The sequence below is a fragment of the Gopherus evgoodei genome, chromosome 10 (assembly GCF_007399415.2).
Source record: "Gopherus evgoodei ecotype Sinaloan lineage chromosome 10, rGopEvg1_v1.p, whole genome shotgun sequence".
In the NCBI taxonomy this organism is placed as follows: domain Eukaryota; kingdom Metazoa; phylum Chordata; order Testudines; family Testudinidae; genus Gopherus; species Gopherus evgoodei.
In genome coordinates this window covers 56,096,639-56,120,905 of record NC_044331.1, presented here as the reverse complement: position 1 = coordinate 56,120,905, position 24,267 = coordinate 56,096,639, and the positions used below count along the sequence as shown (strand labels likewise).

The window sequence follows — 24,267 nt, the reverse complement described above, 5'->3', positions numbered from 1 at the left end:
GGTGGCCCATGCATAGGGGGCAAGACCTGGAAGTGATGGGATGTGAAGCATGCATGTAGTATAAAACTTGACATGGTTAGATGTATGTAATGGAGCTAAATTTGGAGGGGAGGGGGAAATAGGTTTTGCATTGTGTATTATTCCATTCTCTTCACTTAATATCTTTCAGCAGAGGATTTCCAAGTGCTTCACAGAACTGAGTAGGAATAGAAAAAAGTTTAAAATTTATGAAGTTGTTTTCACTTTTTTTTTTTTTTTTTTAAACTTTCCTCTGTAGTGTTGGCAATGCAAACTGCAGCACTGGGCTAGTGCAGGACTGGGTGCTAGGGAGGAAGTGAAACTGACTAGTCTAGCTTCACTGTCCAAAGGAAGTAAAAGTCGAGGAAACAACTTGCATTGCTAGGGAATGTGTACAGTAACATACAGCATTTGCCTAAATTGAGAAATTGGATCAGCCCTTCCTTTATTGCTCTGTTTTACATCTCCTCTTGGAAATCATTCCTGGTGTACTCAATCCTCACTGTCCAGGCTGGGTTACCCTACTGCCTCCTAAGAGGGGAGCTGGAGCAGTAACTAAACCAGTGCTTCCAGCGAAGAGCCCAGACCAGCAGAGGGAGAGCACAGGGAACACAAGTCCCGTAGCAACAACAGGAGGAGGCAAAAGACTGCACAACATTGCCCAGTGCCAGTTTCTTTCTAGGAAAGGCCCCTGAACATGTGCTTTCTTTCAGGTACCAGAATAACAAACACCTTCTCAGCACATCTATTGGGATGAAGCATTAGTTCACTCAAAGGGACACTAGCAACTTAAGTTACTGTATAAATCAAAATGTCACTAACTATGTTAGCAACACAGATTGTTGGAATAGATCTTAAGATAGTCAGTGTACTTTTCATTCCTGGTGCAGTTTATTTTTGATACTCCAGGTAGCAGGGATCTCCTTCAGGGTCTATATGCTACACATATTGCTGCTCTGTCAACTCCTAAAATAACACTGCTCTACAGCCAAAACGCTTCTGAAATAAATGTAGTCCAAATTTACTAATTCTGGGTCACTGAGAATGAAAATGATGCTTAATATTGTTGATTGGCTCTAGTTTTCAAGATATGCTATTGGGTCAGTATATACAACCCTTGACTTGGGAATGACAGAGGATAAGTGAGTTATAAAGGGAAGGGATCTCAATTTAAACCAGAAATGACTAAAATACATCTTTGACTGGATCTATGAATAAATCTATGACTGGGTTTGGACAGTACTTGCTTTTTAGGCAAAACAATGAATGATGCAATCTGAAGCTAGTATTGCATCATACATGATATGAATTGCATCATGTTATTCCTAGAAGTCATGGATGATGCAATCATAACGAAGCTTACATCACTCTGCTGAACAAATTGCCCTAGATCAGCTCTAGAAATCATACAGTGTCGTGTTCTCTTATTTGTCAGTGTTTGATTTTGCAAAGGGACACATTTCTGTTTAGCCAAAGTGAGCAGAGATGCCTCATACTTGTGTGAACAGTGCAGATAACTTCTGCTATGTTTGTGGTGAAGTGACTTTTGCATTAAGAAAGCCTATCACCTTTATTTTGGCTGCAAAATAGGAGATCAGGACAAGAGGTGGGCCCCACACATACGCTGCAATACTTGTGCAACAAATCTTGGCCAGTGGTTGAACAGGAAAAGGAAATCTATGCCTTTTGCAGTGCTAATGATTTGGAGAGAGCTAACAGATCATACCAGCAATTGTTACTTTTGCATGGTGCCTCCAGTTGGGAAAAGAAGAAAAAGTGGACTATGCATTATCCAAACATTCCATTAGCTATACGCCCAGTACCCCACAGAGAAGGACTGCCGGTTCCTGATGCACCAGAATCACTCTCACTTGAGTCAGACGAGGAAGAAGAAGAGGATGAAACTTCTGGTCCTGAACCATCAATGTCACAGGACCCACATTTTCTCCCATCCTCCTCCTCTGAACCACACCTCATAACACAAGGTGAACTGAATGACCTTGTCAGGGATTTGGAACTCCCCAAGAGTAAGGCAGAGCTGTTGGGCTCCAGACTACAGCAGTGGAATCCCCTGGCAGGCTATCAGGGCAAATGGAGCCCATCAGTGCTTGCAGACTATTGCTGGACAGTGACAAGAGATGCTCCATTTAATGAATACAAGACACAAGCCAAGAAGCGCCGAGTAGACACTGAATAGGACTAAACTATGTACATAACAGTTTTTTGCCTTTTGTTTCATAATAAATTTTATTTATATAACCCTTTTGCTGATTTTTAAAGTGTTACATAAACAGGACAGGTGAAATATTATCATGTAAAGCAACCATAAACACATGAAAAGATGGGGATCAATATGAAAATTGAAAGGTGGATAAGGAACTAGTTAAAGGGGAGACTACAACGGGTCATACTGAAGGGTGAACTGTCAGGCTGGAAGGAGATTACTAGTGGAGTTCCTCAAGGATCGGTTTTGGGACCAATCTTATTTAACCTTTTTATTACTGATCTTGGCACAAAAAGCAGGAATGTGCTAATAAAGTTTGCAGATGACACAAAGCTGGGGGTATTGCTAACATGGAGGAGGACCGGGATGTCATACAGGAAGATCTGGATGACCTTTAAACTGGAGTAATAGTAATAGGATGAAATTTAATAGTGAAAAGTGCAAGGTCATGCACTTAGGGATTAATAATAAGAATTTTAGATATACATTGGGGACACATCAGTTGGAAGCAACAGAGGAGGAGAAGGACCTTGGAGTATTGGTTGATCACAGGATGACTATGAGCCGCCAATGTGATATGGCCGTTAAAAAAGCTAATGCGGTTTTAGGATGCATCAGGCAAGGTATTTCCAGCAAAGATAAGGAGGTGTTAGTACCGTTATATAAGGCGCTGGTGAGACCTCACCTGGAATACTGTGTGCAGTTCTGGTCTCCCATGTTTAAGAAGGATGAATTCAAACTGAAACAGGTTCAGAGACAGGCTACTAGGATGATCCGAGGAATGGAAAACCTACCTTATGAAAAGAGACTCAAAGAGCTTGGCTTGTTTAGCCTAGCCAAAAGAAGGCTGAGGGGGGATATGCTTGTTCTTTATAAATATATCAGAGGGATTAATATTAGGGAGGGAGAGGAATTATTTAAGCTTAGTACCAATGTAGACACAAGAACGAATGGGTATAAACTGGACACTAGGAAGTTTAGACTTGAAATTAGGTGATTAGAGGAGTGAAGTTCTGGAACAGCCTTCCAAGGGGAGTAGTGGCGGCAAAAGACATATCTGGCTTTAAGACTAAGCTTGATCAGTTTATGGAAGGGATGGTATGATGGGATAGCTTAATTTTGGCAACTGATCTTTGATTACCAGCAGGTAAGTATGCCCAGTGGTCAGTGATGGGATGTGATCCGAGTTACTGCAGAGAATTCTTTCCTGAGTGCTGGCTGGTGAGTGTTGCCCACATGCTCAGGGTTTAGCTGATCGCCATATTTGTGTTCGGGAAGGAATTTTCCTCCAGGGCAGATTGGCAGAGGCCCTGGAGGTTTTTCACCTTCCTCTGCAGCATGGGGGATGGGTCACTTGCAGGTGGATTCTCTGCAGCTTGAGGTCTTCAAACCACAATGTGAAGACTTCAATAACTCGGACATAGGTTAGGGGTTTGTTATAGAAGTGGATGGGTAGGGTTCTGTGGCCTGCTTTGTGCAGGAGGTCAGACTAGATGATCACATTAGTCCCTTCTGACCCTTAAGTCTATGAGTCTAAAAGACCTAGGTTTACAAATTTATGATTAAAACTCTATCTACACAATATACATAGGCATAAAATGTAAAAACTTAAATATCTTAGAAACAGTAGCCAGTTGTTTTAATTGTCATGTTTGAATTCAGCACATCAAAATACATAATAAACATCATATTTTATCTCTGAAGCAGACGACTTCTCAAAAATTGTAGACCAGTGTAATGAAAGATGACTAGTCAATTTCCTTTTGTTTATAGGCCAAATTTCTAGGCAGTGTTGCTTCCAGATTCTCATACACTAGTACATTATGCAATGCTGCAGGGGAGCAGTTCTCTGCTCAGCTGTTTCCTTGGGAAGGTCAAAGCCAATGCAACATTTTGCTTGGGCCAGAGGTTTGGTAAAAGCTAGTTTTCACAAAGTCTAAAGATCAAGTCAAATTTGGCCTGAATACTGCCTCTTTAGTAAGAAAAAGCTGGTTTAATCACTGTGACATCCAAAAATGTAAAACATCTTAAAAGCAAAGGAGACACATTGCTTCTTTAATTCAGGCACAGATCTGGTACCAGGAATCCACTCTGCAACCTAGAGTAAAAACCACTACTGCTGCGCCTCCTCCTTCCCCTGATGGAATAGGTTACTCCAGTAACAAGAAGCTTAGAAACAGCAGCCACTGACTAATGAGTCACTGCTAATGAGTCACTCCTTCCTGTTAGAAGAAGGCACACAGCCCCTATGGAGGAACTAAGATAACGGCCCAAACACACATCCTAAATAAGCTTTATCTCCTGGTTTGAGGAAGGATTCCTCTTCTACATGTCAACCTTACGCTCTCTGCTAATCTTCGCTACACACCAACAGCAACTCTAAAAATACAGTAGGTCATGGCACCTGCCTGCAGGTCATGTGGAGGAGACATTGAAGAGCTGCGCCACAGTGCTCTGGTTGCCCCCATAAAGCACTACTGACCTCTCTGGTACCCCTTTCATCACTGCAGAGAGATACAGGGCTGCACTGCTGAGCTTTCACTGTCAGCAGCTAGACCCACCAGTGCATTTCTCCTCCAACTGGCAACAATCACAACCCCAAAAGGGGAAAGAAGGAGTTTCGACATTAAGCAGCGGTTGCCACTCCTCATTCCCCCCCCCCCAAAAAAAATCACTTAATGGAGTTGAAGATGCAGAACAGAAAACAGCACAGCCAAATTGAACCCGAATGGGACTTAATGTTACCAGCCATAGTGTTAGAAGAAGCTAACCTGCCTGCATTTGCCCTTCCAGCTCCTTGCTGCAGTAATTCTTCTGAGTTTTCCCAAGGAAGAAGGCCCTTGAAGTCATGGCTCTGCAGGCTCTGAGCTAGCCAAGAGCTAAGTTCCTTTTGGGTCTGTCGTAATTCAACACGATTCAAGTGCTGAACAGAATCAAATGCGTACAGCAATAAGCGATTTACTCATCCTGTCCCGCTCCTTCCAGAGTGACCCACTTGGGACAAATACTCACTGAGCAAAGCATTGCTCACCTCCAGCTTTCACTTCCCACAAATCCTCTAGCCTGAACCTGCCAAGGCTCCACACCAGAATCCAGGCCACAGACTGTGGAACTGCCTCTTCCAGCTACAATCAAGTTCCAGGGCTGACTTATTACCAGATCAGGAGAAAATCTCAGAGCAACTGATCTGAACAGCTGCAGCAGCTGCCTGGGCAACTCTCACCACTGAATACACCCAATTAGCCAAGTACTAATCTCACCATAACAGTTCACAAAAGGATCTTTCCTTATGCTGCACACAGACACCTTACCCTTGAAAGAGGTGTCTACAATGGTTGTCAATTCAGGCCTAATTTGTTCTATGGCCTTGTCTACCTCAGAGGTTATAGTTCCAGCTTTCGCACTGTTATACCATCAACACAGCTCCACTGGTGGTAGCAACCGCAACAGAACCGGTGCAGTCAACCCATCAGTGGCCATCAATGTTCCAAGCAGCGTAGACCTGATCTGGGCAGGGTTAGACAACTCTGTGCTTAGCACACTTGTGGCTGACTGGAGTCCTGTCTAGCACTACCATCAGAGAGCTGCAGCAACAGTGGGAAATAGAAGGACAAATCCGAACATGCACACTTGGCCTAAGAACTACCATGTTTTTAGAGCCAAATTAGGACACCCATCTGACTGGATACAACCAATATGGCTGAGTTATGCCCACACAGCAGCTTTCCTCACAAACCAGTCACATGTCAGCCATGGTTGTAAGTCCGCACTGCCAAGTGTGTGTCAGTGCACTACAGCATAAGCTGTTCTGTTATCCCAGACCAGCTCAGCATACACCACACACAGAACGACACCAGCAGCACGTGGAGCAATATGCCCTGTGACGTCCCATAGCACATAGCCGGAGGAAGGGAGTGGCCAGCCTGGTTCCATAAGCATGGTTAAGGGGTCCCCCAAATAGTGTTATGAGCTGGTTATAGCCCCAGACCTAGAAACAGGGTTAGCTCCCACTGCTACTAAACAGAGGATTAGCCAGGTTTACGCCAGCCATACCACAACAGGTTACAAATTTTGGTCACGTTATAGTGCTGGGAGAACCTTGGGGGACTCAAAGTGAAAGTACCACATGAGAGAGACATTTCTCTCCAGTAAAGGAAATTATACCCTCTAAAAACCTCCTGATCCCCCTGACAGGGGGTGGTGTAAGGGAAGGGAATTCCCCTTAAGCTAGTCTGTTCCTATTCCTCTTCTCCCATCCTCCATATCCTCCCCCCAATCTTTTCTCCTTTCATAGGATAAAGATCGAGAGAAGGTGCATGTGACTCATTATAATTCCCCGCATCTGGAGTATCCCTCTCATCGACCCCCTCTCTTCAGGATAAGGGAGTAGACAACGCATTCCTGCCCACCCTCTGCCCTCCAGTATGCCCCAGAGAATGGGAGCACATGCCCAGGGCATCTGATCTTTACACAACTCCTCCTGCTTCTCCTCTGTGGGTTTTCATAACCCGTCAGGCAAGTGACCTAGAAACAGATTACAAAACAGATGTGCCTCAGGAGTCCGGACTTGGATATTTCTGTCCGTAACAGCACGGACGCTCAAGCACCAAAGCAGAGCAAGCAATAAAACCCCTCACCAGTGTAACTCTGCTGTACATGTGCAGACATTTCAGCCCAGAACCTGCTGAGTGGTTCCTGCGTGCTCCGGTGAGGCAGCACTCAGAATTAGGTTATCTAGCCTCATACTGTACCAGAATATCCTCGAGGGGAACATTATCCTCTCAGCTCATGTAAGGAAACTGAAGGGGATTATACAGTAAGTCAGCACAGTGTTGCATAACGATTCCCAGGACAGCAGCTCTGGCTTTCTCCCCAAGCCAGTCACTTCTCTAAGGCTAGAGAGAGGCTTCACTAATTCCCCATTAGTACATGTTACTGCTGAAGTGACTGGTTTGGACCTTGCATGTTAGGAGACAGCTCCTTCAGCAGGCTGGGTAAAATGAGGTGAGTCACCAATCTTCTCACTTGTTCTCCGCCTGCATTGCCTCCCGAGCCATTCTGAAGGAGTCCCCTGCCTACCCAGGCAGCCATTTGTGAATAAGAGCTGACAGTTGGGCTCAGAGGAATTGCGCCTGCTTATATCTGCCAAATGTTGCTCCAGAGTGGTTCTGTGGCTCCCACAGTGGGGCTGTCTGGAGCCAGTGGCATGAATGAGAGTTGTTTTTTTAGAAACAGGCCCAGCACACAGATGAAGATGGGAGAAAATGGAGGACAAATCACTGCACGCAGAATCCAGTTGGGGCTCTAGCAAGCGCGTGAAGGCTCGTCCACATCAGAAAAATTACCTCACATTACAAAATAACCTGGAGGGGGCCCTGCTAGCTAACATGATGTTAAGCACTCATCATAGACAGAGACCGCTGTGTTTAGTGTCGTGTGAATGGGTCGTGAACAGTAGGGTTCACCTTAGGGCCAAATGAGACCAGCTGACACCACATCAAAACACGTGTCCCTTCCTATGCTGAGTCACATTTACCATTGTGCAAGTTCCCATGACTCCTCAAGCTTGTATTCTAGCTCAATGCAATCCTCCAGTGCAGAGGAGCCTTAGAGAGGGGGTCTGTGTTTGGGGAATGGGGGCAGGGGGAACAAGAGGGGAGTGAAGGTATGATGTCGTTAAGTTTGGGGCTGAGAAACTCCAAAGCAGCATCCTCCCCAGAGGAGGAGAGGGATGTTGCATTTCTCTTTAGCAGCCACTGACTCTAGAAAGAACTGTGACCCTCCCTCTTAGAACAAACTGCCTCGGGAGATGGCAGAAGCTCCTTCACTGGAGGTTTTCAAAAAGAGGCTGGACAGTCATCTCTCTTGGATGATTTAGCCACAACAAATCCTGCATCTTGGCAAGACGTTAAACAAGATGATCCTTGTGGTCCCTTCAAACACTATGGTTCAGACATTGTGTCAACCACCATCCAAGGCTCGAAGAGAGTGGACTTTCTCCAGCAGTCCTTTCTGTGTCTGCTTAAGTCAGGCTGGCACTTAGGGAGACCCTCTGTGGTGACACATGGCAGCTCAGGCTCTATGAGTTAGTCTGGGAGACCAACAAGGGCCATATGAGTATCCAGCAGATGGAATAAAGAATCTTCATGATATTCATCATAAGAGAACCCTGTCTCTTGTCTACCCAAGGGAAACACAAGAGAAAACATGGGTGGGGTTGGGGATGGAGGGGATGCAGAGGAGTCAGGACTCCACCAGGGGAAAAACCCCTCCAAAAAACATGCAAAGCAGTCATGGAGATAGGTGAGAGCTTTCTGTGACTGAGAAAATACTGGCAGTCTCTGGGCTGGAGCAGAAGTAAGAGATCCACTGGACTCCAGAGCTATAAACACTGATCTAGTGTTAGCGCCTTCTGGATGGGAGCCAATGATCTGCCTCATTCCTTCAGACTCGATGAAAGGAACGATTCAGTTAACACCAGCTGGTTATTACAATGCATCCACAACTGGGCAACACAGCAGACCTTCCAGGACCATGACGTGCGCTGTAGCTAGATGCCGCTAATTCTGGAAATCACCAACCTGTCCCATCTTCCATCCAACAGGAAACACCATTCTAGTCAGGCTATTCTGCTACAATAGTCACCTTCATTTGCTATCTAAATACAAACCTACCCTTGATGCCAACAGGCAGAGGACACAGGGAGTGCAGCACCTAAGGTAGTACAGGGATCCCCTGCATTGTATATCGGCATAACAGTTCAAAGAGCAGCATGAGAGGTCTCCATCGAGAGCCAGTAGCCCACTGCTCATCATAACCATTGTGAAGTGTACATACAGATAATATTGAAAGAGTTAAGAGGAGAAAATGATGCTCTTAAGGTCTTGGCATTAAGGCAGGTCCCCAGCAGGTAACATTGCTTGGAGATGTTCCCTTCAGGCAGCAGGAGGTAGCTGAGACCCATCTCCCTGTCTATTTGCATACTGAGCCAGGTACACAAACACAGATTTCAAAAAAAAATTGACAGGGTAAAAAAACTGCAGGGGCTATTCTGTGTATGAATAAAGACAAAGGGCTGGGCTGGTATATCCTGGAGTGCATATAGATACACAGAATCCTTCACCGAGGATGCAAACTAACAGTGTGCAGGTCTCATGAGAGAAGGGTCGCAGCCAGCAGGCTGCTACTTGAATCTCTGAGCTTTGTTAAACTAGTACTGGATTTACTATAGACAGATAAGTCCTGTGAGTTAAGTAGAGCAGTGATCTGAGATGGACCTGGTATGCTGGGGTATACTGCTCCTTTGGGAGCAGCAAAACTGTGCATACCATGAGTGCCCAGGGGCGAGACACCTCAGGGAGAAGCTCAGAGGGCTTGAATGTGCCTGTTGCTAACTTAGAGGGGAGTGTGTGTGTTGCACCTGGCTGGTGGAGTGGGGGAGCTGAATGCCAGGCACAGACAAGGCTTCCCTCACACTAAGGGCAGGTGGTAGTGGGTGCATCACAACCCTGCGTATCCCCAGGAAGCATTACACAGGTCAAGACATGATCAACCCTCAGGATATGTTGGACTCTGCAAACGACCCTTCAGCAGTGGGGCCAGAAGCCACACCCTACTGAGGAATGATTGCTAGTTGGACAAATTTCCCATGTCCTACTTTGGGGAAAGTCTGGTACCTTGGAGAAGGAAGATAGTGAAGCAAAGCACCCAGGGGAAGCAGGGCTCTTGGGGAGAGGAGCAGAGCAGGTCAGATGTACCATTGGACACGTACACACCAGTGAAAAGTTTGATTCAAGTTATTACAAATAAAATGCAGGGAAGTGCACATGCATTGCACCTTTGTGCGAGACAGAACAGTTTCAACCAGTCACTTCCAGAAGCTGCAGTGGGAATTCAGGTAGGCAGGACTTAACCCAGATTGGAATTTGGCCAAGAAACTGTGGTTAACAGACTTACACTCTTACCAAAAGTGCCCTGCCTGAAATATTTAATACCCACAAGTGCCCAGGGTCCTCAATTTTACTTTGTCAATTGAGTTCTTCAGGGCAGGGACCATCTTCTCTTTATGCACAATGTATCTACTACAGTGAGGCCCAAGCAGGTTTTTAAGCGCTACTGGAATACGAATAATAAGGACACCTCCAACAGCACAGTGCCCCCTAACACCATGCCAAGGCATTGATTCAGTACTGATAAAAAGTACACCACCCCTCTGTGATGACCCTTAGAGCTCGCCCATCCAGGTGCTGACATCCAATGATCCTGCTCAGCTTGAGCTCACATCGTCACAGCACATGGTGATGTGTCTGCAAGCAAGAAAGAGATCATAGACTGAAGAAAGTCTAGAGACACACTGTATGAACTCCTTCAGTGAAAGGAAACTTACATTCCTTTTGGGTGGATCTGCCCTAGAATTCATGTAGTTCTGGGGTCAGTCCCTCCCAACTACTCAAGTTGAATACTTCAAAGCCAACAGAAGTCTCAGCCCCAACACTGCCTCAATGCCACATACTAACCATCAACAACAGAAGGCAGTTAAGGGAAAGATGTTTTTGATGTTCCCAAAAACATACTTATTAAAGTCCAGAGTAAACAAATGCAACCAGCAGCTGTTTCAGAGCCCTGGATGAATCAAATAGCTGCTCTCAGCAAAGAGCATTTATCAAGCATTTCATATTCAGTACGTGGGAACCATCCTACACCACCAGCTAGAGAGGAATGCATCAGAGGCGGTCTGTTCAGACTGATGCTGCTCACTCTCCTTAATAATGGAGGGGTATAGAAACTGGACAAGCAGAGGCAGCTAAGACAGCGTGTCTAACCAGGGCTGTCATTTTTGGTATCTGTCCAATGAGAGTAACTTGGGCATGAGGATGTTGTGCTGTTCATACCGCATCAGCACAACATGGTCCTGTGGCCTCAAACCATCAGGTCACACTGAAGCATGTCTTAAAACAGCGGGACTTTTGTGGGCTCCGAAAAGTATTTCGAGACCCATTAGCTTCTCCCAGTCACATTAAGAATAATCCAGGAACTAACAGGGCAGGCTGGAGAGCAGAAGAGAGGAGACATCTTCCTACAAAATATTAGATATGGACCATTGTTGGACACAGGTATCCAGGTAAAAAGACCATTAGTCTGCACTCAGAAGGCAATTTCCTAGAGAGTTTTAATTATTCCATTAAAATGAGACTTGGTTTCCCACAGTCACATCCATTTTGTAAGTACTGCACTGATCTATACTAGGCAATTTCATGAGCCATGTATGAGTTGCTCAGCTCCCGTCAATGTACAGGGACGGTTATTTTGAAACTCTTTTCCGCCTCTTGCTCATCTCAGATACTCCGGGCTAGTGTCAGCCAGAAATGCCATGTCAGACACACTCTGAAAAGTGCGTCACTGTCTAGGTCACGCCAGCTCCTAAGGAACCTCGGAGCAGCGGGCAGGCAGGCTGCTCGCTGCCAAGTGCCGTCATGTGTCGGTCACAGAACATTCAAGGGCAGACTGGGTAACATGCACCTGCAGGCAAGTGCCTCTCTGGCACTTCCTCAGTTATGGAGATGCTGCACTCAGAGCTCCATCCAAACTCTTCGGCTGCTTTGTACAGACCTCTCCCATCTGCTGCAGCATTCTAGCTGCTTTAGACTAGATTCCGGCCACTCAGACAGAGATTGGTCTCCTTGCCGCAGCAGGAATATTCTCCTGCTAACAGGATCCAAGCTTGAAAATGGAGGCTGCAGAAGCGTGTGTAACGTACCTTTCCATTAAAATTCTGATTCTGCCAATCTAGACTTGCACTTCTAACCAGTTAGGGACTCCTCAATCTTTATACTGGGATGTATCAATACCATAAACTTTATAAATCACTGGCCTGCAGTTGACCTAGATACCCTTCCTGTTTGCACATCTCGTCATATAGATAACATGAGCTGTTGTTGTATCCATATGGGATTGATGGATCGATCCATGGATCCTATGAACAGATGTACTGAACCTGTCATTCTATTGCAAACAAACCCATAAAACAAACAGAACATTTGCTAGTCACCACCACGCTTCCATGTTATACCGTTTTCTACCACCCTTTATCTTATCGAGTTAGACTATAAGCTCTTAAGACTGTCTTACTATGCATCTGTGCAGCACCTGGCACAATACAAATGAGCTTTTGGGTCAGATAGAGGACTGTACATACCTTTCAACAACTGTGGCAGTGATCAGGGAAGGCATAATACAGAAGAGTTTAGTCAATCTGTTTACACCCCAATATGTACTTTCCTTAAATGTGACCTGAAGCTTATATAAAGCTATTTAAAATCCAAGCTTCACAACAGAATCCACATGGGCATTGAGGAACATTACAAAATCAAAGCCAGACACAGCCCATTATTAACAACTCTGGTTGAGTCCTTTAGGCCCTGCTGGGATTGGGGCCCTATTGTGCAGAGTGTGGTCCATACACTCCCTACCCCACAACACTCTCAGCCTAATAGACAGGTAGTAGTATTATTCCCATTTTACAAATGGGGAACTGAGGCAAAGAGATGCAAAGCCCAAGGTCACATGGGGATCTGTCATGGAATTAGGAGTTGAACTCAGGTCCCCTGCTTCCAAGTCCAGTGCATCAAGCACAAGATCATCTTTCTACCCCACGAACCACTGTATTGAATCACTGCACTCCAGAAAATGTGCCTAGAGCATTTTGGGGCATCCCAATACCGAAGAGGATGAGACTGCCTGGCTTATGGTGACACGCGAGTATGAGCATAAGTGATGGCAAAGTCATTTGCTGAAGAGCAAGTTTGTTTCATTTTACTCCCACTCTCCATGGGAAAGTGCCACCCAGTGACAGTTTAGCACTCTGCATCTGTGCTAAATGCTCACTGCCTCCCACACTAATGGAACATTCCATTTAAATTCGTCTAATAAGATTTATTGAGACTGCACCGTGACTGATCCACTGTCACTAGAGTCAAACGTCAGTGTCTCTAGAATCTTTGTGACTTCAGCCTTCACATAACAGCACGTTATGCCTGGCGGGGTGAGGATGCTGGGCCTCAGGAGATCTGGATTTCACTCCTGGCTCTGCCACAGACTCCCTGTGGTAGACAAGGCCACACAGAGTAAAGGCCTCACATGGACCACATGACCTTGGACAAGTAACTTCATCTCTGTTCCTCAGTTTTCCCATCTGTAAAACGCACCTAATACCTTTGCAGAGATGACACAAAGCTTAATTAATTAGATATATAAAAGACTAAATGTCACTTTTCATTCTCAAAGTCTTCAAACCCCAGAGAGCTAGCAGTTCTGTCAAGTAGAAAGCATCCTGAAACCAAATGCAAAACAGAACTAAACCACTTAAAAATAAACCCATCAAGCCCTGGCCTCCAGGAGTTCTGCTAACAAGCTTACAAAGGATTTGTCTAGAGGCAAGCGTCCTTATATTAGCAGGCAATCTATTGACTAGCATCTGGCATCCGAGCAATCCTGCTAAGATAGACTGTGATGGTGCTGAGAAGCACACACACATCTGGCATGTTAGTGCTGTTTGCACGTCTCTTTGTAATGACCATTGCTGCATTGCTTTAACAGGGGCTGCACAGAGTCAGCACGGAGAAAGACACAGAAAGCTCCTACCACAGCAAGCAACATGCTTCGTTAGCCTGGGATATGTTTTTATCAATTTCCATAGCACACATGGCCCTGGCAGTTTGCTTCACAAATTAGCAAGGACAGAAAGCGAATGAAAAAAAAAATCAGTCCAACCAACACTGAACAAAAGTGGGCCTTATGCTTTGCCTTTCACACTAGACTTGCTGTGAAGGAGCCTCCAGGGGACTTGATTCCTCAGTTTAGAAAGCACCACCACCATAATGGTGCATTGAAAATTTAGGAGCCAACTGCAAGAGCCTGCCAGCCAGTCTTAACTGCTGTGACAAGAGGCAGGATGAGAGGCTGGTTTGGATAACCAGGTCCCAGACCAGTTGTATAGTAATATACCAGCTGTACATTAGGAAAGGCACCAGGGGCCACTACTGTCATGCAGGAATCCAGAAGTAGCAACGGGGCCAGTAGGAATCCAAGGCTGCAAACCATTCTAGGGAATGGTGCATACATCCTCCATCCATGAACACACTTCAACCCATTCATCTAAATGTTTCCCCTGCTTTACTCACCATCTGTGTCAGATACTAGGAAAAGCTAGAGTCCTAGTTCAGTAGTAAGGGCACATGGAACATACTGGGGATGTTCCGACCCAAAAAGGCTCAGTCTTCCCGAGCAGCTACGCAGCCACTGAACAAGATGTGACAAGATGAACCCATATGTGGGCCTCTGGGCTGAATGACTAGCTGCCCAGTGTTTCCCTCTGAAGTCTCCCAGAGCAAGGCCCAAGCCCACCCAAGGGCCATTCAGCTCACTCCTTAGAGATCGGTAGCTGAATCAGAAATATCACATTAGGAGTAGTAGCAGAAGCCACCCAGCTATAGAACCAGAGCCCTTACCTTTATCCATCATGATGGGGATGGCATCACATAAGGTTGATCGGCCTTTTTTGAACTAGAAATTTTATCAAAATTTCAAAGGAAAAAAAATGGGAAATTTTGTTTGAAGAGATTCCCTCCCTCCACTCTCCACTTTTTAACCAGCTCTAATCACATTTATCTACATAGTCCCGGTCTCATACACAGATCACACATCAGAGGAAACCTATGGAATCAGCTCATCGCCACTTAATTAATAATATTCCCTCACCATGGCAGTTTCTAAGCAAAATGGTATTTGGGGAGGCTGGGAATATCCAAAGATGGTTCCTTAAACAAGGGCCTAACCAAGCACAGCTGGCTGCTTGCTCTTTCACAGGCACTGATAGCCTTTACCAACAACAGTCCCACTGGCTTTAAGAATCAGCCATGAAGGATGCAGATCTCTCTTACAGATGGCTGCTCAGGGACCCACGTGCACACTCCCCTTCAGTGAAGCAAACAGGATAAAAAAAAAAATTTAACCAGCACAGATGGCATGTTTTTTTCCTCTCTTTCTGACACTGTTCTCATGCCCATGGGAAAGAATTTTACTAGAGTAAAATACTTAGACTGAGGCAGATTTTGATTATTTCTGGAGTATGGCAGTGAATGTAGAAGATTGCAATGGAAGAAAGAAGTCCGTGCCTCGAACTCACCCTAAAGAAAGTTCCTCTAAAATCAGTGGTGCCCAATCTCATTGCACAGGAGGGTCATATAAACCTAGGCACACCCTTGTGTGGGCCAAGCAGATTCTACATAGCTTAATAAGACTTAAAGTCACCCATACTGATTTATATTTTAAGTTTAGCTTGTTTCATATGTATTTATATAGAAACAACCTATGTACAATATTGTTTATTTAGGGACTTGTAAACATGACAAAACACTAAAAAAATCAGCCATTAGTATATTGTACTGAAGCAGGCCGCAGGCCTTACGAGATGCTCTAGTGGGCCATGTACAGCTCGTGGACCCTGCTCGAAATAACCCATGATCTCACACCTGAGCCCCAACACCTCCCACCACCTGACGGACACCAGAGGTTGCAGTCGAGGGTTCAGCTGTAGGAGAAGAGGTAGAAGTACAACATCACTCACCGCCATGACAAGCTCAAAGGGATATTTGTAGACTCGAACAGGGGACTGGTACTTCTGCACCATTTTTAACTGCACACCTGCAATGGGAAGGGAATAGTGGCTTTTAGATTTTTACATTGAACACTTCAACTCTAATAAGCATCATCATATATTTTATACTTTTCATCACTAGACCTTGAGGTGCTGTGCAAAAGGAGGACAGTATCATTATCCCCATTTTACAGATAGGGAAACTAAGGCACACAGAGGGGTGAACTGATTTGCCTCAGGGTCACCTAGCAGGCCAGCAGCACAGTCAGGAATAGAACCCAGGTCTCCCTTGTCCCAGTGTAATGCTGTACCCACTAGGCCACACTGTCTTGCATATAAGCAGTACACGTTTCTGCTTCTCAACACCATTGCTGTGAATCCCACTTAGAGCTTAAATGCAGCTTGCAACAGTAGCACAAGTTCAGAGCATGAGACAGATTTGTAAGTCAAGGAGCTGCTAGACCATACCTGGGAGAACGAGACCCTTAGGCGGCTCACCAAGCCTGAATTCCAACTTGTGTCTTCCACCCAATGTCTCATACCACCACACAAATCAACAGTGCTGGAACAGTTACACCTGCATCTCCTTGTCTGGCACGTGGGATTTAAAATACCTCTTAACCCACCTGATTAAGAAAGCCAAAGCAGGCAGAGTGCTTACAAAACCTGCCCACCACTTAACTAGGAATCGCAACCCACTGACAAGTGACAATGGCAGCTGCTTACGGTGGAATGAAGGAAAACAACTTGCTCGGTTACGAACAGTACAGACCTCAGCATTTCCTTTATCCAAGCCACCTCTCACTGATCCCATCAGAATTCCTCGGCTGCCTCCTTCACTGGGGTTTTAACTCTCAAACACATGGCAGTAACCAGAATTGGGAGAGAATATACACCCTTAGAAAAAGCTTGTTACATGGCTTTCTGCAGTTCCTTCCCCTGCTATTAATACCAAGTGTCTGAGAATGCTAGGAACACAGAAGACAGGCTCTGGGGCTGAGAATCCATGCTCCTACCCTCCTCAAATTCCAGTGCTGAGCAGACACTGAAAGGACTGTTGCTCAGCACTGAACTCAACGGCTAGGACACAGAACAACTAATCCCTGCTTTAAGCCAAGGATTGGAGGTGAAACGGAGCTAAAAGGCTCTAAGCCACTTTATCCTCTCACAGGAGAAGGTCTAAGCATCTCAATTTTAGGAGGGGCTAGGGGGCATTTGCAAAGAGAACAGCCCATCACAGTCCAGACACTTTAAAAAGTTTGAGTACCTGAATGAAGTTTGGGGATGGCTCCTAGTAGGAGAGTCTCACATTCAGTCAGAGAGACACTTAACTCTTTAGGTCCATATGACAGGTTCAGGGCTCAATGGATCTTAGAGAAACAGCATCAGCATTGAAACTGAATAGAGGCAAGCCCAATAGTGTGGAGAGACTCCATCACCAGGGCACCCGATACCAGCAGAAAGCAAACAGGGCGAGGGCAAATGTGCACCTAGAAAGCTAGGCTGATATCATGTAACAGGTACCCGAGCCAAAAGGAATACAGGGCACCTTGTAACATAAGGCTGTAATTTGATTATGTAACTGTGATACCTGGCCTGTGCAGGGACTTTCTGGGTAAGTGCTAACATAGTGGAAGAATCCTAGCAGCCAAAGGTATTTAGCCGTGATCCGGTTAGCACTCACTGACCCAGCTCCCGTATATGAAATCCATGCCCTCTCTCTACAGAGAGGGCAAAGAGTCCTGCAAGGAGAAAGCAGCACCCCAGAAAAGAGCAGTCAGTCTTAGTCTGTGTCCACACTAGAGAAATGAGCCATTGCTAACTGACTGGTGGAATGGAACCAGCATGAGGTCCAAGAAGGCAGCATACCAGTAGCTATGCTGTTTTAGGTATAGTTTTGTTTTGCCCGTACTTGCGCTGTACCACACTGTTACAAAGTCACTACCCCCCTGGGTGCCTATTCCACAATTCCCAGCCAAATTCCCTGTAGCAGTGGCTTGAGAAAGGCCTAGGAGTCAAGGGGGGCTGTGGGAGAAAATATCAAACTCAAAACGCCATGGAAAATTCCCACCATTCCCAGGGAAAAGGTGCTGGCACAATTTCCATTTTCTGAAAAGCTCTAGGAATTCAGGATGAATGCCCATCTTTCACACAGCCAGAATGGCTTCTGCTGAAGCTTCTAGACAGGACTCATGAGACATCAAAGATAGCAGTGGAATGTACCTGTGACAGAAACCAGCAGTCGAGGAATTTCATGCTGCATCATACACCATACAACTTCCCCCCTCTGGACAGCACTTAGCACCGTGTTCACTGGATAAAGCTTAGAGAGTAGGTGCAGACCATGGCCATGAACTAGTGGGCTAGAGTTCTTCAGACCTGGGACAAGCAGCAATGGCTGCAGAACTTCAGACAGAAGGAGACTTGTCCAACCTCCTGTGGTCAGACAGTACAGCCACTGCAGCCCTTGAACTACCCAGATGACAGCACTGTTCCACATGGAAAACACCATAAGATCCTCCTTTAGAAACCTGACCAGCTACTGTATTTTCCACTACATGCATCCGATAAAGTGGGCTGTAGCCCACGAAAGCTTATGCTCAAATAAATTTGTTAGTCTCTAAGGTGCCACAAATACTCCTGTTCTTTCTGCAGATACAGACTAACACGGCCGCTACTTTGAAACCTGACCTGCCTAGTTACTGGTCAGTTGGCCCAGTTTAGGGTTCAGAAATCTGTGGTGGCAGATGTCACGATGAAGGTAGGTATGCAGAAACACTACATCATGCCTTGTACAGGCATGTTACTGAGATGACCAGTATAGCAGAGATCATTGAACTTTTCAGCAGCGGATTTCCCAAACTGTGCAGGAGCTATTGATGGAAACCATGTGCCTACTCTTGGCCAGTCTCCAGGAATACATTAACCATGGATATTACTCAGTAGCGGTGCAAGCCTTAAATGGATCACCTGGGCAAGGGCCTAGCTGTGTAGAGAATGGCCCAGTGACATGCCCATGGCCAATTTTTTTTTTCAGAAATTGGCGACTTTGAGGGAAAGGGACTATATTCCCACTGAGGAATATTAACACAGCATCCATCTCTACAGTGATTCTAGGTGAGCCTGTCTACGCACTTTTACCATAGCTCATGAAGTCATTCCCGGATTACACAAACCTTAGATAGTGATGAATCAGCTACAGATTCTGTGGGGGACAACATGGTGGTGGAGTGAAGCTGGCGATGTCCTAACCCACAACAGTTTAGTAACTAATGTAGCAATATCATCTGCCTGCTGCAATCTGAACAAGTAAAAGAAAAGGGGGCCCTTAATGAGCAGGGAAGTGAGTAAGCAGTAGAGCAAGCAGCAACCTATGCACCAAAAGGCAAGCTATTGCACCTGGGGCTGATATAGATTAGCCGAGCCTGCAGACAGCATGCTGTTCAAATTAGAACTATTCTGCACCCTTTGTTATACAGATGGGGGAACTGGGGAAAAGACCTGTAGGTCTGATTCTAAATAAAATGCTAATTTCTAGCTTACAATTTTTATTATTCCCATGACGACTTTTTCTTTCATCTTTGTACAGGCAAAGAGATTTTATGACGTGTAGCCAGATGTGAAATTCCCATCCTGTGTTTCCATACAGGAACTACAACAACATAAGAGCACAAGTGCAACTAAGAAGTCAATGGGACTTGTGCTCCCAAATCACTTAACACTCCACTGCAACACTTACTTCTGGGTGGGATTTCAAGAGTGCTTTGGGGAGTAGGAGTACACGTTGAATGGTTCCCTGCAGTTCTCTCTCATCGTTTAGCAGCGATTTGGCTTAGAGTTGGAGGGACATTGTTGAGGACAAAACACTGTTGAGCAATCGATATTAAAGAGTACGATTTGTCTGACTTTTTTGGAATCTACTGCATCACACACACAATGACCAGCTGCAGTATCAAACCAGACTAGCATTTACAGTAACTAAAACCATAGTATTTTACAGAAAGAAATGCATGTTTGGGGTTCCCATTTTCCTTGCCCCATTCATGTGAAAGTGGGGAATGCCCGAGAAACTACTGGAGAGTAGGAGGAAGAGCAACAATAGTGCTGTCCTGGTTAGCACATTTGTATTGGCAGGAGCCAGTTGCTGGATCAACTGTGCAGTAATGTTTTCTTGACCTCTTAAGTTCTCTCACTGGAATCATCTGTTCTCATGTCTCTCCTTTTTCACCTTCTGGAAATCTCTGGAGATTCTAGAATCTCCTGCCTAAAGCTGTTCTGTCCTTCAGAAGTGAGCCTCATCCTCACAACCAAAGCATTTGACCAGAATCCCTTTTCCATCTCTCGATGACAAACAATAGGACTTTCCAGATTCTCTTTTTTCCTGGATCTCAGATCCACCAACCATTCCACCACTCTGGATCCTGTCCACCTGCCTCTACGCCTATTGAGCAATATGGCCATTACAATGATAAATAAGTGACAGGATTATTAACCTAGCAATATCTCATCCATTCATTGGAATACCAAGGGATGCAATAAAATTATGCTACAAAAGTGGAGTGGCAGAAAGAAAGGAGGAGTGGTGGAGACTAGCAGAACAAGGGAGAAGCAAACACTTCCAGCTACCTGTGAAGTTTTAACAGTTCTCTTATCAGTAGAGGATTGGTCATGCTAATGACAGCCTAGAGAAAAAATTTCCATACAGGTCTCAAGATAAACCTCCATTGAGACCCAATACAATGCAAAGCTGCATACTTGGCATAGAAGGCTCCTCATACCCAGGTTTCTTCTCCTGGGAAACTGGCTTGAATGCCATTTCCACAGTGTGTCTAGATCCTGGCAACATGTTGGGAATCTCTCAGGCTGGCATCTCCCATGCCAGCTCCTCATTCCTCTTGGGCACTTGGTTCAAAAGGTGGCATTCACACTCCTGCACTGCAAGTAACCTCCATGCTACCTAGTAGCATAGGAGGCTGCATGCAAGGTCCAATAATTCAGTCCATCTTAGAGAGCAATACATTTTACATGCAGAGCTGGACCTACTTTTGTTGTCCCAGGCTTTATCGGAAGGAACTCTGGTTCCAATATTTAATCTTTTCACAGCACCACTTGCTTTTCTGATTAAAGCCCATCTCTGCTAGTTGCCTGGACCTCCAGTTACACAGCACAGTGCTCCTTACAGAGTTCAACCTCTCCCAGAGCTCATCTCCCCAGATGGCCACCAGCACCTGCATGTCAGCCTCAGGCCAGCTGGCAGCAGGCTTCTAGGGAAAAGCGCTAGACATGCTAGCAGATGAAGTTGATCACTGGCCAAACAGCATACTACTGAGTGCCATGGTATGCGCGGGTGCTATTTGTACAGCTAAGTGGCTTCAAACAAACTTGGCCCTGGTGTAGTGGAGTTCACAGAGTGGACTGACAGGCTGTACAGACAGCGACTGAAGCGCTAAGAAGATCTACTAGACCACTGGGACTGTTATGCAGGCACCTCCTGCTCACAAAAGGCACAGCACCAGTGGAGAAGGGGCTAAATTGGAGCTTTGAGCAAGGCTCACCACTGTATTGTACTCAAACGGTTTCATGATATAAGTAGATGTTCTTATTGCTGCACAAGTCATGGATGTGATGTGTGTTACCAGTGTGCTAAGGGAACCCAAATTACCAGCATGCCGACCCAGAGAACAGCCAGCCATGGTTTAACCCTGCACTAAAGTCAATCAAAGTGCACCCAGGAGCTGAGCCAAGTATATCAGTACTTCTATAGTAACTTGCAGGGGCCAACCTTTGAAGTTAGAAATATCTGGGGCCTTGTTTTCAGCAACTCACAGTTCTCAGTGACATCAAATGGAGCTGTGGACAACCAGCTCTTCTGAAAGTCCTTTGTTTAAAAATATTATTTAAAAAGATCATTTAGTAAGACCCACACAAAACCAGAGCTGAGCATTCCATCCACTGAATTCTATATTACATTTAAATGCAAGGCACACTTCTTCAGTATTGCCTTCTCTGATATAAAACACAGTGTAACATGTACATAAAACAAAAAAACCCTAATACCATGAAAGAAACCGTACCAAAACACACCTCTGAATAAACACACAATTTGCACCTGGAGAGAGGAGGAGAAAAAACAAACTACACAAAAAAGGCATTCATCATGTTGCTTAATACACTACTGGAAGATTATTACTCCAATACCATGGTGGATGAGCATAGAATAAGAAGCTATATAGAAAAGAGTTTAATGATATCGGTGATGAGGTTGGGGCAGACATGCCAATGTTAGCACCGAGTTCATTTCAAGCCCAGGCAAAAGGGAAGAGACTTTGCTAAGGGAAAAGAGTTGTTTTCAAGCTTTTAAAAAAAAAAAATCAGAAGGCAAGAGAAGTTAGATATGAGAACCAGAAATAGAAGGTGACTAAGTACTTTGTCTTTTTTCCCCCAAAATGAATTTTACAGTGTAAAGTGATTTATTGCAAGATAAAGGAGTTTTCAGGCTTGTCAGTTACTCATCACCACTCCAACAGCATTATTCCTCTCTCCGCTCCCCTGAGGCTCCTAAGATCTTCTCCAACTTCTCCCATCAGCAAGGCTGACATTTTTTCATGTCTCCTCCATCCTCCCACTAGTCCCTTCCCTGAGCCGTACTCATCAGCACATGCCCACTCTCCTACCCACAGACACAGTGCCTGCACCAGGCAACTTTAGAGAAAAAGATCTCACCCATGCTACTGCTTGTTCAGTTGCACCGGTGGAGTCCTAGAACACCAGAGGCTTGCGTGTACTATCAGAGAGTGCCATATATACCTGTCCAGCACCACTGACAGTCCAGCCTTAGGGCTGCCAACTTGCAGCTGATGCAATGGGAATTTTCTTCTAAGCTACTCTAGAGTAGCCTTACTATGAAGTCTTCAGCATTTAATGGGCAGAAATCAAATCCTGGTTGGTTCAAGTGAGAATAGACCATTATTAACTTCTTCCACGTCATACAGCAGTTTACTCCTATCCATTGTTAAGAGTCTGGAACTACCAAAGGGTGTGGGATACGCTGGGTCAGCAGGTATCAGCACAGTTCAAGATTTAAGTGCATTGGGAAGGCTTCCTGGGTCCCACACTGGAGAAGTTGAGGAGAAAGGGTGAGATAGGTCAGCATTCAGGTACATTAGTGGAGTTATGTGGGAGCGCAGGACAGGATTAATACAAGGGGCTGCAGGCCAGGTTAAGAAGCATCAGCAGAGCAGCTCCAGGGCTCACAACTGGAGCGGCAGGGAGTAAGTTTCCAGACTTTATGGCTGCAAAGAAAAGCTGCTTGATGGGACCCACAGAAATGCTGTCTTCCTGAGGCTGCAGATAGGTAGCTCCAATGCCAGAGCTCCTGCTTTGCACCTAACTTTACTTAGCTGCTGCTCTCTGGGTAACTTACCCGAGGAAGAGCGCTGCGTGGCTGGAAAGCTTGTCTCGCTCACCAACAGAAGTTGGTCCAATAAGTTATTCCCTCACCCACCTTTCTCTCGAGTTTTACAGGGGCTGTTTAGAGCCCTGTGGGCAGCAGCGAAATTGTTCAGAATCAAATCAATTTCCGGCTGCTGCGCAAAGCTCAGAGCAGCAAGGAAGGCTGGCACTGGAGTTACCCAGAGCAAGAGACTCCCTCCGCCCTGCCCCTCACCCAGGAAGAGGGGGCTGGAGCGGACATGACCCCCAGGACAGGGGATGCAGAGGAATGGTCCTTCTCCGGCTGGGGGAGGCGGGGAGCGACAGCAAGCGGGGGCTAGGGCCAGCAGCTCAGTCTGGCGCCCGGGACAGCTCCCCACCCTTCAGCGGCCACAGGGAGCTCGGGAGCGACTCCCCAGCTTATGGCCCTGGCCCTGCGGCGGCGGCCGGCTGGGGCGCACCACCTGCCAGGGCAGAAATAGCCAAGCACAGAGGGAACCGGGGCTCCGTCCCCACGGGATGCACCAGAGCCGGGACTGGCCCGGGATCGCAAAGCAGAAAGGCGGGGACGGAGGAGGTGAACCGCCCGCAGAGGGAGCGCGGATAGGGAAACTCTGAGGCTGCGCCGGGGCGGGCTGCGGGGGAGCCGGGCCGGGGGCTGGCAGCGGCATGGAGCTGCGGAGGGAGCCAGGCTGCGGGGGAGCTGAGCCGGGGAGGGGGGCGGCAGGGAGCTGGGGGTACCGCAGGGGCTGGGAGCCAGCCCCACTCACCCTCACACCGTGTCGCGGAACAGCCGGACCGGATCCATGGCGATGGGGGAGGCGGAGGCAGCAGCAGCAGCCCAGTCTTCGGCTGCCGCGGCAGTTCTCCCGGTCCCCGGCATACAGCTGCCCTTCAATAGCCTCGCCGCCAGCGCCCCGCCCACTGCACAGAGCCCCGC

At 46.3% G+C, this 24,267-nt stretch overlaps 1 protein-coding gene across 2 annotated transcripts in view; it reads right to left on the bottom strand.

Moving 5' to 3' along the window:
- The window catches only part of SEC14L5 (SEC14 like lipid binding 5), a 55,762-nt gene extending 31,495 nt beyond the window's left edge, over nt 1-24,267 (bottom strand). For both annotated transcript variants that reach the window (XM_030578737.1, XM_030578736.1), the window contains exons 1-2: nt 24,098-24,267; nt 15,867-15,943 (exon numbers count right to left, since the gene is read on the bottom strand). In XM_030578737.1, coding sequence (XP_030434597.1) covers nt 15,867-15,929 — 63 coding nt within the window. In that variant the 5' untranslated portion in view covers nt 15,930-15,943; nt 24,098-24,267. The remainder of the gene's footprint in view (nt 1-15,866; nt 15,944-24,097) is intronic.